The 19,631-nt window shown below is 42.5% G+C and overlaps 1 protein-coding gene across 1 annotated transcript; it reads right to left on the reverse strand.

Annotated features, from left to right (window-relative positions):
- Positions 1-10,233: 10,233 nt before the first annotated feature.
- noxa1 (NADPH oxidase activator 1) lies at positions 10,234-19,582 on the reverse strand. The gene is made up of 16 exons (XM_021606552.3): positions 19,319-19,582; positions 18,570-18,750; positions 18,395-18,477; positions 18,068-18,176; positions 16,494-16,631; positions 16,128-16,235; positions 15,962-16,021; positions 15,451-15,488; positions 14,851-14,989; positions 13,753-13,824; positions 13,222-13,309; positions 12,894-13,006; positions 11,959-12,119; positions 11,654-11,759; positions 11,313-11,436; positions 10,234-11,195 (listed from the first exon to the last, which is right to left on the reverse strand). Exons 2-16 carry the CDS (start codon positions 18,741-18,743, stop codon positions 11,050-11,052), a joined length of 1,659 nt encoding a protein of 552 aa, XP_021462227.1. The 5' UTR covers positions 18,744-18,750; positions 19,319-19,582; the 3' UTR covers positions 10,234-11,049.
- Between the last annotated feature and the right edge of the window lie 49 nt (positions 19,583-19,631).

Below are 19,631 nucleotides of genomic sequence, written 5' to 3' on the forward strand. Positions count from 1 at the left end.
ACGGTAGCCGAAATCTCGACGGCCCTCAAAGAACTTCACTGGACGTTATGCAAACTGGAAACCACATATCTTGAGGCTGCATTTATTAGAGCTGGGGATTTTAACAAAGCAAATCTAAGGACTAGGCTGCCGAAATTCTACCAACATATTGACTGTCCTACTCGTGCTACTAAGACTCTTGACCATTGCTATTCAAACTTTCGGGATGCTTACAAGGCCCTCCCCTGCCCTCCTTTCGGCAAATATGACGCCATCTTGCTCCTTCTGTCCTATAGGCAGAAACTCAAACAGGAAGTCCTCATGCTTCGTACTATTCAACGCTGGTCTGACCAATCAGAATCTACGCTTCAGGATTGTTTTAATCACGTGGACTGGGATATGTTCCGGGTAGTGTGCGAAAATAATCTAGACACATACACGGATACGGTAACTGAGTTCATAAGAAAGTGTATAGGAGATGTAGTACCCACTGTGACTATTAAAACCTACCCTAACCAGAAACCGTGGATAGATGGTAGCATTGAAAGCGCAATACACCGCATTTAACAATGGCAAGGCGACTGGTAATATGGCAGAATATAAACAGTGTAGTTATTCACTCTGCAAGGCAATCAAACAAGCTAAATGTCAGTATAGAGATAAAGTGGAGTCACAATTCAACGTCTCAGACACAAGATGTATGTGACAGGGACTACAGACAATCACGGACTACAAAAGGAAAACCAGCCAGTTCCCGAGACCGAAGTCTTGCTTCCAGACAGGCTAAACACATTCTTCGCACGCTTTGAGGATAACACAGCGCCACTGACGTGGCCCGCTACCAAGGACTGTGGGCTCGCCTTCTCTGTGGCAGACGTGAGTAAAACATTTAAACGTGTTAACCCTCGCAAGGCTGTCGGTCCAGACGGCATCCCTAGCTGCATCCTCATAGCATGCACAGACTAGCTGGCTTGCGTGTTTACGGGCATACTCAATCTCTCCCGATCCCAGTCTGCTGTCCCCACATGCTTCAAGATGGCCACCATTGTTCCTGTACCCAAGAAGGAAAAGTTAACTGAACTTAAAGACTATCACCCCGTAGCACTCACCTCTGTCATCATGAAATGCTTTGAGAAACTAGTCAAGGATCATATCACATCTACCTTACCTGCCACCCTAGACCTACTTCAATTTGCTTACCGCCCCAATAGATCCACAGACGATGCAATTGCAATCACTCTGTTTAAGAATGCTGTTTATTGACTATAGCTCAGCATTCAACACCATAGTACCCCCCAAGCTCATCATCAAGCTTGAGGCCCTGGCTCTGACCCCCGACCTTTGCAACTGGGTCCTGGACTTCATGATGGGCCGCCCCCAGGTGGTGAAGGTAGGAAACATCATCTCCACTCCACTGATCATCAACACTGGGACCCCACAAGAGTGCGTGCTCAGCCCCCTCCTGTACTTCCTGTTCACCCATGACTGCATGGCCAAGCACGCCTCCCAACTCAATCATCAAGTTTGCAGACGACACAACAGTAGAAGGCTTGATTAGCAACAATGATGAGACAGCCTACAGGGAGGAGGTGAGGGCTCTGGGAGTGTGGTGCCTGGAAAACAACCCCTCACTCAACGTCAACAAAACAAAGGAGATGATCGTGGACTTCAAGAAACAGCAGAGGGTGCACCCCCATATCTACATCAACTGGACTGCAGTGGAGAAGGTGGAAAGCTTCAAGTTCCTTGGCGTACACATCACTGACAAACTGAAATGGACCACCCACACAGACAGTGTGGTGAAGAAGGAGCAACAGAGCCTCATCAACTTAGTCACCTAAAACCCTCACAAATGTTTACAGATGGACAATTGAAAGCATTCTGTCGGGCTGTTTCGCCGCCTGGTACGGCAACTGCACCGCCCCAACCGCAAGGCTCTCCAGAGAGTGGTGCCCAACACATTACCGGGGACAAACTACCGGCCCTCCAGGATAGGGCTGGGCGATATACTGTATTTTATGGTATACCGGTATTGATGCAGGGACCGGTTTGGGTTTTTACTTTACCTTCTATACCGGTATTTGAATGTTTGGTTTGTTAAATGTGATACGCCATGTGTAATTTAAATTGTCATAGTTTACTTCACTACTTGAGTCATCTCTCTCTGCTCTTTCTCTCCATGCCACTTTCTACACAGACCTAGCCACGCCCCCTTTCACTCAAGGAGGGAATTTGATGTTCCTCAACCACGAGACACTTGTGTTCAGTCTGCATGGTCAATGCAGCACATGCAACAATGTTGATGACAACAATGCTGTTTTCACTTTGCTTCTTAATATAAATCCACTGGCGTTCTATAATGGCACTATTAGTTTGTGTTTCTTACATCAGCAAACAGCTAGTTTGTATTTTCTTAGCAAGTTGCCCTAAATCTTGTGAGATGCTATTTGTTAGCCGCTAATAGCTAGCTAGCTAATAAATGTACTGAGAAAGAGCAAACGCTAATACAGCCTGATAATACTAGTGATGGTGTGGACCTAAATCAGCATGTTGTTTGTGCAACAGTATCTTCTAAATCAAAGAAGAATATGCAAAGCAAGAATATGTTAGTACATGAAGTAGCTAAGAGAAAACATGCAATGTAGCCAAAGCTTATAGGGAAGTGTTGCCAACTCCTCAGTAAGGAAAGTAGCTACTGGCTGTCCTAAAAGTCACTAGAAGTAGCTAAATGATGTCATCACCTAATCACATAATTGGCCATGTGCATGTAATTGTGATGGACGCTGTAGGAGAGAGGAATAATGTCGTGGGAGAGACAAAAAGTGAGTAAAAAAGACCTAAATATGTTTATAACTACAAATGAGCAAGCTGCAGAGAGTGGCACATACAGCAAACAAGAACCAGATATTTGAGGTCATACTCCTGCTTCAGCACTTTATGGACCCCATTGTTAATCCCCGTCATAACAGAGGCATTGTCAGTCCCTATCCCCAGGAGTTTCTCTTTTTTAAGACAACACTTCTCTCGAGGAAAGCCACAACAGCACGGGCTATAGATTTGGCATCTCCTCCCTCCAACTCAACAAGCCCCAGAAATGTTGATAAATTGTCTGCTTGGTGTCACTAAAGTACCTTATCACAACCCCCCAGGTACTTAGAAACACTTACATCCGTGGACTCATTCGAGGAGGAGGCTGAAACGCTGGTCACCCACATCTGCGACCAACATTTTCAGAAAGTATGGTGCTAGAACACCATTAATAATTTCTGTGCACTTTGAAGTGGGTAGCAGCTCTACATGCTTCTCCAATGTCATCACATGCCAGCATGGAACAGTGTTCAGCGAAAGCACACAGTGCACAAGGTGAGTAAGTGACAGGCTGTGTGAGTCAAATGCAGTGATTTCTTTTTGTGCAGTGGTTTATTTTAGACAAAGAACATTTTACATTTACATCCCGCTCTGAATGTATACCAGGGCGGGATCAGCCAGCGGCGGCTTCCCGCATGCGCGATTCATTTGCAGTCTGGACGTGGAGGGGTGAACATCTCCTGCTCTGACTGCAGCTGGGAGGGACTGCTGTGCGAGGACTGGGCCGTCTGTGAGTGCTTTGGGATGGGGGTGGGGCCCACGGCAGCACCCGCTGCTCGTTGAGAAGAGTAAGAACGATACGTGCTTTCACGTCAGTCTCCAAAAGTCTCCAATAACACAAGAAAAAGTCGCTAGTCAATTCTTTAAAAATGTGTCGCTAGAGGGGTCTGAGTGGCAACACTGTATACGGTCTCCTAGGAAACATTTCTCAACACTTCAGTTCCTATCATGTCACAATAACTCCTCCCTGCCATTTTAATAAGTTGTCATCTCAAACAACACCATTCAAAATGTCCACTATTATATTCTAACTATAGAATTAGAATAGTCATTCTATTTCCATGATTCCAACAGTTTTGCTCTAATTCGCAAGTCAAATCGCAATTGCAACATTTGGTTAAAAATAAGTCCTAGAATATTTGCCCATATCGTGCAGCCCATGTGGCAGTGTGGAAATTATCTCAATTGAGCAGCGGTGTAAAATACTTCAGTAAAAATACTTTCAAGTACTACTTAAGTCGTTTTCTTGGTGTCTGTACTCTACTTTACTATTTTTTATTTTTGACAACTTTTACTTCACTACATTCCTAAGGAAAATGCTGTACTTTTTACTCCATACATTTTTCCTGACACCTAAAAGTACTCGTTACATTTTGAATGCTTAGCAGAACAGGAAAATGTTCCAATTCATGCACTTGTCAAGAGAACATTCCTGGTCATCTACTGCCTCTGATCTGGTGGACTCACTAAACACAAATGCTTTGTTTGTAAATTATGTCTGAGTGTTGGTGTGCCCCTGGTTATCCGTACATAAAAAAAATTAAAAAATTAAATGGTGCCATCTGGTTTGCTTAATATAAGGAATTTGAAATGATTTATACTTTTACTTTTGATACTTAAGTACATTTTATCAATTACATTTACTTTTGATACTTAAGTATATTGAAAACCAAATCCTTTTAGACATTTACTCAAGTAGTATTTTACTGGGTGACTTTCACTTTAACTTGAGTGATTTTCTATTAACGTATCTTTACTTTTACTCAAGTATAACAATTGGGTACTTTTTCCACCACTGCAATTGAGTGCAGGAAATGCAGAAATGATAAAAGGGCTGAAATTTGTTTTGGTTGAAGTTGAATTGAACAGTATAAAACAATCAGAATGGAGAAAGACTAATTAAAATCACTTAGAATGTATGTGTTGCCACCCTAGGATCACTCACTACTCGTAAAGCAAACGTAAAACTTGTATTATTCAAAAACTAAAAATACCGTCAAATACTGTCATACCGTCCAATTTAAAAAAAATACCATGATATAATATTTTGGCCATATCGCCCAGCCCTCCTCCAGGACACCGACACCACCCGATGTCACAGGAAGGCCAAAAAGATAATAAAGGACATCAACCGCACGAGCTACTGCCTGTTCACCCCGCTATCATCCAGGAGGTGAGGTCAGTACAGGTGCAACAAAGCTGGGACCGAGAGACTGAAAAACAGCTTCTATCTCAAGAACATCAGACTGTTAAACAGCCATCACTAGCACATTAGAGGCTGCTGCCTATAGGCATAGACTAGGAATCACTGCCCACTTTAAGGAATGGAAGACTAGTCACTTTAATAATGTTTATGTATCTGGTATTACTCATCTCATATGTATATACTGTGTTCTACACTATTCTACGGTATCTTAGTCACTTAGTAATGTGTACATATCTTGCATTACTCATCTCACATGTATATACTGTGTTCTATACTATTCTACGGTATCTTAGTCACTTAATAATGTTTACATATCTTGCATTACTCATCTCATATGTATATACTGTGTTCTATACTATTCTACGGTATCTTAGTCACTTAATGCTTACATATCTTGCATTACGCATCTCATATGTATACTGTATACTGTTTTTTCTGTACTATTCTACTGTATCTTAGTCCGTTCCGCTCTGACATCGCTCATCCATAGTCTTAATTCATTCCTACTTAGATTTTTGTGTAATGGGTATCTGTTGTGTAATTTTTTAGATATTACTTGTTAGATAGTACTGCACTGTCAGAGCTAGAAGCACAAGCATTTCGCTATAACATCTGCTAATCACGTGTGACCAATACAATTTGATTTGATGCAGCACTCCATCACTCTCCTTCTTGGTCAGATAGCCCATACACAGCCTGGAGGCCTGTTGGGTCTTTGTCCTGTTGAAATCAATTGATAGGCCCACTAAGCGCAAACCAGATGGGATGGTGTATCGCTGCAGAATTCTGTGGTAGCCATGCTGGTAAGTGTGTTTTAGTAGTAGTAAGTGTGTCCTCCTCCATGCTTCACGGTGGGAACCTACTCTGCGTCTCACAAAGACACAGCGGTTGGAACCAAAAATCTCCAATTTGAACTCATCAGACCAAAGGACAGATTTCCCCCGTCTAATGTCCATTGCTCATGTTTCTTGGCCCAAGCAAGTCTCTTCTTCTTATTGGTGTCCTTTAATAGTAGTTACTTTGCAGCAATTTGACCATGAAGGCCTAATTCACACAGTCTTCTCTGAACAGTTGATGTTGAGATGTGTCTGTTACTTGAACTCTGTGAAGCATTTATTTGGGCTGCAATCTAAGGTGCAGTTAACGCTAATGAACCTATCCTCTGCAGCAGAGGTAACTCTGGGACTTCCTTTCCTGTGCCGGTCCTCATGAGAGCCAATTTCATCATAGCGCTTGATTTTTGTGACTGCACTTTTAAAGTTCTTGACATTTTCCGCATTGACTGACCTTCATGTCTTAAAGTAATGATGGACTGTCATTTCTCTTTGCTTATTTTAGCTGTTCTTGCCATAATATGGACTTGGTTTTTTTACCAAACAGGGCTATCTTCTGTATACCACCCCTACCTTGTCACAACACAACTGATTGGCTCAAATGCATTAAGAAGGAAATAAATTCCACAAATTAACTTTCAATAAGGCACACCTGTTAATTGAAATGCATTCCAGTTGACTACCTCATGAAGCTGGTTGAGAGAATGCCAAGAGTGTGCAAAGCTGTCATCAAGGAATAGGGTGGCTCTTTTGAAGAATCTAAAATATATTTTGATTTGTTTCACTTTTTTTTTAGTTACTACATGATTCCATGTTTTATCATAGTTTTTATGTAATCAGTATTATTCTACAATGTAAAAAATAGTAAAAATAAAGAAAAACTCTTGAATGAGTAGGTGTGTCCAAACTTTCGACTGGTACTGTATATATATTCTTTGCTAAACAGGTGGGGCTCAAAACAGGTGGGCTCTGGGATGCAGACAAGATCCTCTGCCCTTATACCTTTAATTCACACAGACTCAAGCTTCTATCTTTCTGCCAGTCCACAACCCTATTAAAAGAATATTACTTTCTGTTGAATGTGGGTACTAAGGTAAAGTAGGCCTATGTAGTCCTCCACATATAGCCTGCGTCTCAAATGGCACCCTATTCTCTAAATAGTGCATTACTTTTGACTAGGACCTATAGGGGTCTCTTCCCAAGGGGGGGGGGGGGGGGGGGGAGACACACACACATACACCACAAATATACATTAACACACAGACCTCCTTGGTCAGGTCTGAGCAGCCCAGCAGATAGGGATTGCCTAAATAGGTATCTCCCCTGACATGGGCATGTTTTCAATACAGACTCGTTTACTTGTCCTGTATTCCATATAAGGCATCAAATCAAATGTTATTTGTCACATACACATGGTTAGCAGATGTTAATCTGAGTGTAGCGAAAGGCTTGTGCTTCTAGTTCCGACAATGCAGTAATATCCAACGAGTAATCTAACCTAACAATTTCACAACAATTACCTCATACACACAAGTGTAAAGGAATGAATAAGAATATGTATATAAAAATATATACAGTGCCTTGCGAAAGTATTCGGCCCCCTTGAACTTTGCGACCTTTTGCCACATTTCAGGCATCAAACATAAACATATAAAACTGTATTTTTTTGTGAAGAATCAACAACAAGTGGGACACAATCATGAAGTGGAACGACATTTATTGGATATTTCAAACTTTTTTAACAAATCAAAAACTGAAAAATTGGGCGTGCAAAATTATTCAGCCCCTTTACTTTCAGTGCAGCAAACTCTCTCCAGAAGTTCAGTGAGGATCTCTGAATGATCCAATGTTGACCTAAATGACTAATGATGATAAATACAATCCACCTGTGTGTAATCAAGTCTCCGTATAAATGCACCTGCACTGTGATAGTCTCAGAGGTCCGTTAAAAGCGCAGAGAGCATCATGAAGAACAAGGAACACACCAGGCAGGTCCGAGATACTGTTGTGAAGAAGTTTAAAGCTGGATTTGGATACAAAAAGATTTCCCAAGCTTTTAACATCCCAAGGAGCACTGTGCAAGCGATAATATTGAAATGGAAGGAGTATCAGACCACTGCAAATCTACCAAGACCTGGCCGTCCCTCTAAACTTTCAGCTCATACAAGGAGAAGACTGATCAGAGATGCAGCAAGAGGCCCATGATCACTCTGGATGAACTGCAGAGATCTACAGCTGAGGTGGGAGACTCTGTCCATAGGACAACAATCAGTCGTATATTGCACAAATCTGGCCTTTATGGAAGAGTGGCAAGAAAGCCATTTCTTAAAGATATCCATAAAAAGTGTTGTTTAAAGTTTGCCACAAGCCACCTGGGAGACACACCACACTGTCCCGTCGACGTGGATAGGGGGGGGTGCTCCCTCTGCTGTTTCCTGAAGTCCACAATCATCTCCTTTGTTTTGTTGACGTTGAGTGTGAGGTTATTTTTCTGACACCACACTCCGAGGGCCCTCACCTCCTCCCTGTAGGCCGTCTCGTCGTTGTTGGTAATCAAGCCTACCACTGTAGTGTCGTCTGCAGACCTTATGAAAGTTGCCCAGTATACCCATAATCTTGTAATAAATCAAATTTAGTGATACGTTAACTTGACATTTCTGCCATCTATTGTGACATTGTTGGAGGATAACCAACCTTTTCTTAGCTGCTATAAATGCTCGGCTACACAGTTTCTTCAGACAACAGTCTCCGGTATCAACATTGCCAAGCAAACAAAAACAGGCAGAAGGGAGAATCTGTAGACATGCTGAGATAAGAGAACATACTCTTTGCCAGAATTCAGCCAGCCTTCACAAGACCCTAACATATACAAACATGTCCCATGTTGTGTTTTACACCTCCAGCAGAGGAATGACATTTCTTTTTTTTCCCAGTATCACTGGCATATAGTATGTTCTATGGATGGTCTTAAACTACAGTAATTTATGTCTGAGAGTATATGAACATGACTGGGCATTCAAACATATCTGTATTCATTCATCATCATCATCAATAGCTTTTCCTCTGATTTTTTGTTTTACCTGTCATCTGAAAAATGCCTGCGGGTGGCGACAGAGATCATTGCGACTTGGTCTGCATCTTTCATGCTGCGGGCGGTCAGAGAGACGTCTTTGGGATTAAAATATTTTTGTTGTCCTCTATATTATTTGGAAAGGGTCCGCTTTCTGCTTAATATGCGTTAGCCTATCTATTGTATTAAAAACATCTTTATTCACACTCAGAATTCGCTGTTTCAATTTAGGTAGCCTACCTCTCCTAGTTGGGCGTGAGAGTTCAAGTGCGCCTAGTACGTCTGGTCTCGTTAAAATAGAGTAGGCTGCATACATGGGTGGAGAATCACGTGGTAGTTAATTGAAATATGAAATTAACTTAAACATGATTAGACTGTAGTTTACTACAGTGTCTAAGTAAATAGGCCTTTGATAATGGAAAGAAGTGGAGGGCGCTCAACCAACGTGAGTCAAAGTGCAATATTTTTTTGGAATCATCATTGAGGAAAAAAGAAAAGGCACACAACACGCGCAAAGGTTAGACTACTGTGTTAAGCGAGCGTTGAACCTTTTAATTTTCAATAACTATTGATTATCCATTTATTTGTCTCTGCCTTGTAAATGCTAGACTATATCCTATAGGCCTATGCAAAATGTAGGAAGTGTAGCTGTCATAATTCTTGCTGCTTCAAGTTCAGTAGCCATACCTGCGACATCAGGTGCGTGTGTGGTCTCAATTAAATAGAGTAGGCTATAGCCTATGCATGGGCGAAGAAGCACGGGGCAGTTATCTATCCGAGGAAATGTACTTCCTAAATACTTTACTACATTGCCTAGAAATAGATCACCCACATTTCTCCTTCTGATAATCTTCCAACTCCTAAAAGGTAGGCTATACAAATAGCTCAAGAGAAAGTGCAAGTCTCTCCTACTCTGCTCTCTTCAAACTACATCTAGCATACTGGCTGCCCAGTAATACAGATAACCTAATATTATGGCCATGTGCCGAATCTTTGGTAATTTAAACTATTTCTTAAGTTATTTTTGCGCATCTGATATTGCCTATAGGGCACAACATTTCTGGGACCATGGCTGGCAAGTAATCTGAGTCACATATGCCTAAAATAACATTGAGGGACTGTGGTTGGGTTTGGGACAAGTTCTTGCAGTAGCAGGTGGGAGTCAGACAGAAAGCCAGCGGTGCTGGCGGTTGCAGGTGGAGTGCGATATGAAAACCTGCAGATTAAGAAATCGGTCCCGCTCAGACCTCTACTGTGCACCATGACAGTGGAGACTGTAATGTTAGAGCTGTTTATTACTGTGTCAGTGTGAAAAGCAGGGAATTAGCTAGAGAAACTGACAGATCAATAAAGTTACATTGCCATACTGACTAATAAAAACTCACATTGCACTGAAAAAACATTAGAATATCAATTTTCAATCATTTGGCTGATGGTTTCATCATTTGATTCAGGTCTAGTGTGATTGAGTCAAAAATCATAGCTAACATTAGCCAACCTTTTGCCAGCTCTCTCTTTCTAATGATACATCAAGTTGTGAAAGCTTGACAAGTTCATTTACTTCTGTTGAAACAGAAGAAAACGAAGGCTAAAAAACATTTCCATACAAACAACTGCTGTTAGATAGTAATAATAGACACCTCATATCGCTAGCTGATAGATAGCTAGATGCTAGAACTGACCTGGCTGTGGTAGCTACAGTACTAGCTGGCGTAGCTAATTCATTCACCTCAGTAGCTAACGTTACATGTCAGTTACAATACTAGCTCAGCACTGCGAATAAACACTAGCTACCTTGTCAGTTACATCAGTCGCCTAAAGAGTAGCCAATTTTTACCACTCTGTGAAAAAGCGCAACACATACACACTGAACTATGCTCAACTCTCCTGTGCCGGTCCAGCCAGCCTTCCAGAAGCTTTGCCTTCAGACAGCCTGTCAGCCTGCTCTGTGGTATCCAAGCGGTCCTAAATCCAGCTGGCTGAACACTCCAAACAGCCTACCCGACCACTCGGAGGCATGGTCCTAAAGCACACCTTTGCCTCTTTTTGTATCACATTGCAATGATACAACTGGGGGGGCCAAAAATGCCATTTCAGAATGTGGGGGGGACATGACCCCCCCCATCCCCAGTGAAAGTTGCACCCCTGGTTGTGGGGGTCTCTTCTTCCCGGTAGGCAAAACAGCTGGGGAAGATGCCAATGTAACCAGCACAGTGTCCCTCCAGCCACTCCTCGTTGACTGGTAGACGGACGGGGAAAAGAGGGGGGGGATAGAGTCATTTGTCAGAACAGGAGGTTACGTACTTACTGTGCACTTAAAAAGCACAAGACTTCATAATTTCTCATTCTCCATTACCTTCACTGAGAATGTCAATAGAGTCTCCCTCACTGAACTCCAAGTCCTCTGGGCCCTCTGCTGCATAGTCATACAGTGCCACCATCTGGTAGAGAATGGTACGGTTGTCCAGGCGGTCCTCAGTCTGACACAGGGAGAGCAGAGGAACATACAAGTTATTTTTTACTCAGAAATTAGCCACACAATACATTGATGAATTTAAATTTAAAATGGCCCTGTGCTACATCCAGTATATTGTACTATTGATTATTCCAGAGGGATACACTATAGGTCTTTGTCCAAAATGGCACCCTATTCCCTATATGCTGCAATACTTTTTGCCTGAGCCCTGTGGATCTCACCTGGCACCACAGTGTGGTTCTGCCTGCCTCTGCCACCTCCAGCAGGGCCCTGAGCCCCTCCTCCCCATCCAGAGGCTTCAGCACCTGGGAGCCATGCTGCCTGTGTCTGAGGGGAGAGGAGATAAGGAGAGGAAGAGGAGGAGGAAGGAGGGGAGGAGAGGGAATGGGAGAAAGGAAGAGAGGGGGAGAGAGGGAGAGGAAGAGAGGGGGGGGGTAAAGTGGACACACATGAGGTTGAGTGGTTATATTTTTAGTGCGATAGCAGCACTGAAATGACAGAAATGGGTTGGCAGGTCTGCAGTTACCTGAGGCGCAAGTGTGAGGCTGGCTGCCCCAATTTGTTTGCAATTCTCTCCTGTAGGTCATCGTACGGCGTGCCTAAAGGGACACTCAGAGCCACGGTGTATCTGTAATGCACCTTTACCACCACAGACCCAGCCTCTGCTCCCTGGGGTGAAGTGGGATCCTGTGAGAAAACATGTAAATTCTATGGCATGGGAAGTATCTGCACAAAAAAAAACGAAAACAAATTCTGCAAAAAGCACTTTCTACATGATTGTATAGGAAACAAACATGAGTGAATGATCATAAGTAAGCTTTCAGAAAAAAATGTATCTCCTGACAGTATAACTGGATTGGCAGCTTTTGCCTGGACAGAGATGGGGAAGTCTAGTCTAGTGTAGAACACTCTCACTGAAACCTCTCTTTCCCCTAGCCAGCCAGTCAGGCATCATATTGGAAAGTATAGCAGCCTTCATACGAGAAGTCCATTACATTTTGGCACAGGCATCAGGGAGATTTTAAGAGGTAATTTCTTCTTATGAAAAAAATTCAGGTCACTGACATGCTGAGGCACAAAATAACATATTTTTTTATCTGACATCTCCCCCCCATAGGCATTCTCTGGACTTAATCAGGGCACATCATCAGCATTCTATTCATTACACCACTACAACACTTTATGAGTCATAAAATGATTTTCTATTTATACACAACTCCATCAGGATAATGTATATGTAAACCCAGCTGGAAGGAAGTATAGTATAACATAGTTTGTGGGTGTCAACTGATTACTCCTGTACACCTGCACATTGAATAAGGTGCTGGCACTGACCTGTATATACTTGCATTCTCATGCTTCTTTAACTCACATTGTAGTTGTTGTGCGTTTTTTTTTTTTGGTGATTAACAGCTACAAACTCAGATACAAACACTGATTAAGTCAGGCCCTTTTACTCACCAGTTCAGTGGGGCTGTCTACTGTGGATGTGTACTTGCGTAGCGGTGTGGAACTGATTGGTGGGTAGGTGGCAGAGGCATAGGATGGTGGTGGTGTCTGTCTAACTGGGCTCTCTGCAGATGAATTACAGTTACAACATTAAAACACTCAGTGAAGAGGCTTTCAAAATGATCAAATTTATACCGGTAGTACTGTACATGGGCATGCCAGAATGACGACTGTTATAATTAAATAAACAACAAAAGGTGCTTTAGTTTAGATGGATTCTGGCCTGGCTCCATCCCCTTGTCCTGTCCTCTGCCAGAGGGGTTAAATGAGTTGAGCCTACCCTGAGGAGATGCTATGGGGCTGGGCTGGTTCTGTGGGCGAGTGGGCGGCCTGAGGCCCGGTGGGAGGGGGATCCCACTGGGAATACTCTGTGGAGGACACATCAGAACAGGGTAGTCAAGGTAACAGATCTCTCTCTGTGCTTTCTATTACAGCAGTGAACTATCCAGAGAGGCTGGGCTAATAATTGCTATTCCTTTTATGACACCTCGCTCCCTCATCGTTAAAATCCAAGGGAATTCAACAAGCCTGTCTGTCCTCTACATCTAGAAGTGTTAAGCAGGTGCAACTTTAGTACATTGTGATACAGCAACTTCTTCCCTGACACATCACTTTTCCCCCACTAAGTCCCGGGGGGGTACAGTGGAGATAAAGCTCTGTTCAGCATTCCTCTAAAATTGAAAATTGAGAGATTAAATAGCCCAGATTTGATAAAATGTAAATGAAGCTGCTCCTAAATGTAGTGGCACATTTAGTTCACCTCTATAACAGACATTGTCTTTGTAAAATAATAGAAAAAAAAAAATCTTACTTTATTATTTCTCCTGCCTTTGGACTTCTTGATATCCACTGGGTCTAGCAGTGTCATGGGGACAAGTCCTTTCTAAAGGAAGAAAGAAATTCAAAATGAAAGATGAGTGGTAACCAAATATCGAAAGGCATAGATACACAATCATACAGAAAGAAGACAAGCCACAATAAAAGGTGTAGGTGCACTGGTGTAGTGGAAACCCCCGCAGTCCCCGTTGTCCAATTTATTTGTAAATTTTTTATAAATATATTTTTTTCCTTTCCACACGTAGCAAGCGAAGTGTTTGTGTTGTCCAGTCGGTAGTCAGTAGATGGTAGTAGGTGAGGCAGACAGACAATATAGTTGTCATGCATTTAATTAGCCTATTTCTCGGCCGCCTCGGCCTTCTCACCTGATTGGCTATCAAGTATCAAAAAAGTTAAATGAATCAGGGTGGAGTGAGTGCGTTGTTCAAGATGGATAAACAAAAGGCAAGAAAGACCAAGTGGTGCACAAAAACGCTGTAAAAAATCAATCTTGTGCCGAATTACTGAGGATAAGCATCATCAAAGCTACCACCTCGTCCTCGAATTACGAAACACCATCACAGGTGGTAGCTAGTTGACCTAGTTATGCAGCAGCTAGCACTAGCAGCCTCCCATTCCCGACAGAGCCCCTGCTGCCCTTGCCCGGCAATGAGTGGTCTTGCTCCTCCTCTTCTTCCTCCCCTCAAGAATAGTGACAGTTCCTCTAGTGATAGTCCCTCCTTCTCCTCCTCCTCTCCCAGAAAACCAAGCTGATGACTGCCAGTGACCCAGCGGCGCTCATGACAGCAACCTCCATTCTGTGAACACTGGTAAGCCTACGAGTGATGGAACGGATAGCCCCGACAGCATGGAGTCCAAGTTCCAATGTGTAATATAAATAGTCTATCAGTTAAATACTGTATACAGCTATAAATAGCCTACTAGCCTATCAATTGCCAGACAGCTCTTGTGGGCAGCACAGCCTCGTCTGGAATGTGGAAGTATTGCATTGTTCTTATGTGCTTTGTAATTCAAGCATCATTGTTAGCTTCTACTATGGAGTAGCGACCACTAGTTTACAGGGGTCTTTCACCTGTCCATCGTGTATGACCGTGGCCAGTCCATCTCTTTCCATATCACTGAAGACAAACACCATGGCTCCCCCTGGCACCGTCAGCTGACCAGGGCCCCCGGATATGTAAGGGGTACGCAGACACATGTAGCGAGAATCCCTACGGGGAGGCAAATACACCATTAGAAGTAAAGGGTAAACATGCACACTACCATGCTTTTCTCACTTGTAGTGCAGAGAGTGAAAAAAACCCTAATTTAATTGTACCTTTATTTAACTAGGCAAGTCAGTTAAAAAAAATTCTTATTTTCAATGGCGGTGGGTTAACTGCCTGTTCAGGGGCAGAACAACAGATTTGTACCTTGTCAGCTCAGGGATTTGAACTTGTAACCTTTCGGTTACTAGTCCAATGCTCTAACCACTGCCGCCCCAAAAATAAACTCACCCAATTTTACTTTTGGACACCATGTCACTCAACCCACCATATTAACACCATATTATCTTCTTTGGATTCAAATACCAGCTCTGAGCTTTTCCTATGATGTCCCTGCTCATTTTCCTGCTCCAATGACATTCATTTTGGGAACATAATTAAATATCAATGTGAATAATGTAACTTACTCCACTCTATCCACCTTGGGCTCGTAGTATCCAGGTTTCTGTTCAGAGGACAGAGTCACAGTCAGAGGGAGAAGCAGAAGGCATGGGCTTTGGGCTATGTCCCAAATGGTACTCTATTCCCTTTATAGTGCACTACTTGGGTGTGGGGTGGGGGTCAGAAAATAATAATAATGTGTACATTGCAAATTGACCACAACTAATCCCAAAAAGAGATTGTATTTGAAAATAACAATCATTTCATACCTTAATCACATTGAGACATACAGTATGTCTATTTTTTTTATTTGGGGGAATACTTGGGAACAGATGTCCTAAAATAAAGTCAATTTCTGCTGAGCTTCTTGTAATTTTACAGTCATTTTTTTTAAACCCAAAACTGTATTTTTTCTAATATTTGAAGGGATTTAAAAAAAAACGCCTGTTGCCGACCCCTGAAATAGTGTGCCATTTGGGATGCACACAAGGTTCTGTGTAATTCCAATGCTGTTCAAACAGCATTATTCAGCCTTACCTGAACCCTGAGAGGTTCAAATCCACCAAAGTCATCATTGGGAATCATAGAGGAAATGACCTGAAAGCACAGGAAAGGCCAATCTGTGATTAAATCTGATTCAATTCGCACGCACACACACACACACACACACACAGAGACAGAGAGTGGTGTGGATTTACTGTACCTTTGGTTTGCCCAGGAAGTCTCTCTCTCCCAGCTGTTCTACGTCCTGTTTCCTGGGGCGGAACACCTGCCCCTCTGGCACCAGGAGGACAGGCAGCACCTCTCCCCTCTGGGGATGGACACACACGCACGCATGCACACGCACACACAAAGAGAGAGAGAAAGAGAGAGAGTAACTCAGCACAAAGAGAAATGTAGCCATGTAGAACAGGACACCACACACCATCATGCCAATGTCAAAAGACTATGTGGGGATATAGCCAGGACTTTTTCCTGGCCATGTGACTTGATCAGTGAGAAACAACCTCTGGTTCTATGTGGGGAGATTTCCGATGTCTTCAGTGAATGTTTCTGATCGTGTACTTACAGAGATCATGTCTAAAGCCACCTCCAAGTTCCCTCCTCGCCCCCATCTTCCTTTCTCCTGGGAGGCTGAGATCAGAATGTCCCGGGCTTTGTCCAACTGGTCCAGTCTAGAGTGGACAGCTGCTGCATTATACAAGACCTGGACAACCATAGAGAGACTGTCACAACTGACACCTTATTCCTTATATAGTGCACTCGATTCCCTATCTTGTGCACTATTTTTAACCAGAGCCCTATGTGCACTGGTCAAAAGTAATGCAGTATAGGAATAGTGTGCCATAATAACAAAATCAAATTGAACTTTATTTGTCACAACACTACAAGCCCTTAAGTAAGCATTTCATGGTAAGGTTGTATTCGGCACATGTGACAAATAAAGTTTGATTTGATCTTGTTGTACACTCTCCATATGCTCACACAGACAAGTAATACTCAACAACAGCCCATGAGAGAGCTAAATTATGCTGCAATTGAAAACTTTGGTGACGCCTCATCTCTTAACAAAAAGATATAGATTTGTCTGGGTGCTACAGACAATACGTAATTCAACTTGAATCAATAAAGGTCTCACAAATGTGGTTAATAAACCAAAGACAATAAACACATTTGTTCTAGCGGATAGATTTGGGGAAATAAATTCCTATGCAATTCCTATGTCAAGAATGCCTTCGCCTGACAGACAGACACATAGTCGGTAGCCCAGATTGAGACAAACACAGCCACAGGTGAACATTGGGTAGGAATGTGTAATATGTCTTATCTTCATTATGAGAGGTATTTAATATTGTGTAACCTCGGAAACTCCCTCCCCCTTCCTTCAATGAGGCTTTGTCAAAGATCCCTACCAGGTGGTGTATCTGGCTTCTGAACTGCACAATGAAAGTGTTGACATATTGGAACTGGGGATATTCTCATATTTCTCAGTGTACACCCTAAATGGCACCCTATTTCCTATATAGTGCACTTCTTTTGACAAGAGCCCTATTATAACAAGTAACATGACCAACATTTGTGCCCTTTAAAGAGAATAGGGTGGCATTTGGGATGCAAACTTAATTCAAATATCTGACACCATTATATCTGACACTATATACATTTGGATTGCCATAGATCCATTTAGAATCTTGTTTAATCATACTTTACTCTACTACTGGTACCTGGTGCACACATATAAGGTAAATACTACACCTGCACAGAGATCCTATTATATTAGAGCTCTAATACAGAATGTAATTATATGTACACCTATAAGACTGTGGTGTAAGTCTACACCTATAAGTTACAAGTCCACCTATAGGATCACGGTGTTAGTATGATACAAGTCCACCTATAGGATCACGGTGTTAGTATGATACAAGTCCACCTATAGGATCATGGTGTTAGTATGATACAAGTCCACCTATAGGATCACGGTGTTAGTATGATACAAGTCCACCTATAGGATCATGGTGTTAGTATGATACAAGTCCACCTATAGGATCACGGTGTTAGTATGATACAAGTCCACCTATGGGATCATGGTGTTAGCATGATACAAGTGTACGCTTTTAAGAGCATGGTGTAAGTCTGTTGTACCTGCCAACTGTAGAGCTTGTAGCGTAGCCCCAGCTGTTTGTAATCAATGACCATGTTCCCTCTCATGTGTTTCTGAGCCGAGGTACAGTCATTCAGAGCCTCCTCCAGCCTGCACACATACCCACACACAGCAGAAAGGAGATGTCAGATATAATGGCTATCAGCTAAATGTCTCTTGTAATCCAAAGAATGAATAAACAGTCATTTGCCTTCATAGGTTAACCAATGTCTAAAAACTGTACAGACTCAACCTGTTGTTTACTTTAATAAAAGACAGAACATCAGTAGACCTAAGAGGAACCATAATGTTGTACAGTGATCACTTACCTGCTAGCCATCATGAATGCTCCAGCTCTTTGGAAGAAGCCAACTGCAAGTCGCTCATCCTTTGCTATGGTCTGGTCTAGAGCCTTGGCAACACAGGGTGACAGATAAATATGACACACACACGTGCACACCCATACACTCCAGATATTGATTAATCACTCTCCTCCAGACTGACCTGGATGGCAGGCTCCAGCTGCCCCAAGGCGAGGTGAGCAGAGGCGGTCAGAAACAGAGTCCGGGAGGTAGGTTCAGTGATCTGGTTGAGTTTAGACAGGGCTCCCTGCCAGTCTCTGGCATCCACTGCCTTTACCGCCTCATCCCACAACCGCAAAAACTCTGTGTACAACATCCTCCTCCTGTGGTATGAAGTTTTATATAAAGGACAAGTTATACCACAAAACATTTAGGACAAGTGGGAAGCAGAAGAATTGTATACTGCAATTTTAAAGAGAATGGGGTACATCCATTTTCACACTTTTAAATGTTTGATATAGAGCCATTGTAGTTTATATCGCCCCTGTGGTTTTTCAAAACCCAGACTCCCTAATTAACCGATAACCTTGACAAGTCTGAGTGCAATGAAGAAAATAACGAGATTACTCTGAGAATTTCATGTAGGCCTACAATGTAATAACTGGACAAACTAGTGTGGTAGCCTTTAAGAAGAAGGGGGGATAACACAACAAATAAAATAATTAGCTGATCTTCATCATTAAACAAGAACAACCAGCTTTGTGCTCATACTCAGCAGACACAGCAGGGAGATTCTGATTGGGTGACTTTTAAAGAGTATGCCAGTCTTTCACATGTATTAATCAACCACATGCAAGCTAGAAGGACTTCCTTAAATATATCTTGCCTTTAAATATGTATTTAAATCATTGTTAAATCATTGTTAAATGTATACAAAAAATGGTTACTTACAGGTTCTCCCTCTAACACTTAAAACATAAACAAGAAGAGAATCCTATGGACAGTTATAGGTTCCTGGTAAAGTATTCCACCTGAGCACCTTGAGTCTCCCTCAGGATGGTAGGGAAAGCTGCATAATTTGGCGACAGCAGTGAGTGAGCCACAACCCTGCTCTACAAGGAAGTCAGTCGCATTCCCTGGGGTGGGGAGGTTGAGCAAGCAAACAAGGCACGGAATGCACCTGGGCTGTGACAGTGACAATAGCAAGAACACAATAGCTTCAATTACAAATTTTTACTGATTCACAAAGGGCGAGACTACAGTT

Source organism: Oncorhynchus mykiss, chromosome 6, assembly GCF_057628025.1.
Source record: "Oncorhynchus mykiss isolate SJ-2025 chromosome 6, ASM5762802v1, whole genome shotgun sequence".
Classification (NCBI taxonomy): domain Eukaryota; kingdom Metazoa; phylum Chordata; class Actinopteri; order Salmoniformes; family Salmonidae; genus Oncorhynchus; species Oncorhynchus mykiss.

Excerpts from the sequence above, each read along its gene's own strand:
- noxa1 (XM_021606552.3), bottom strand. The coding sequence starts at position 18,743 with ATGTTGTACACAGAGTTTTTGCGGTTGTGGGATGAGGCGGTAAAGGCA. Across the intron at positions 14,990-15,450 it reads CCCAAGGTGGATAGAGTGGA|GGATTCTCGCTACATGTGTC; the intron begins GTAAGTTACATT and ends GCCTCCCCGTAG. Across the intron at positions 11,437-11,653 it reads GAACCACACTGTGGTGCCAG|ACTGAGGACCGCCTGGACAA; the intron begins GTGAGATCCACA and ends TCCCTGTGTCAG.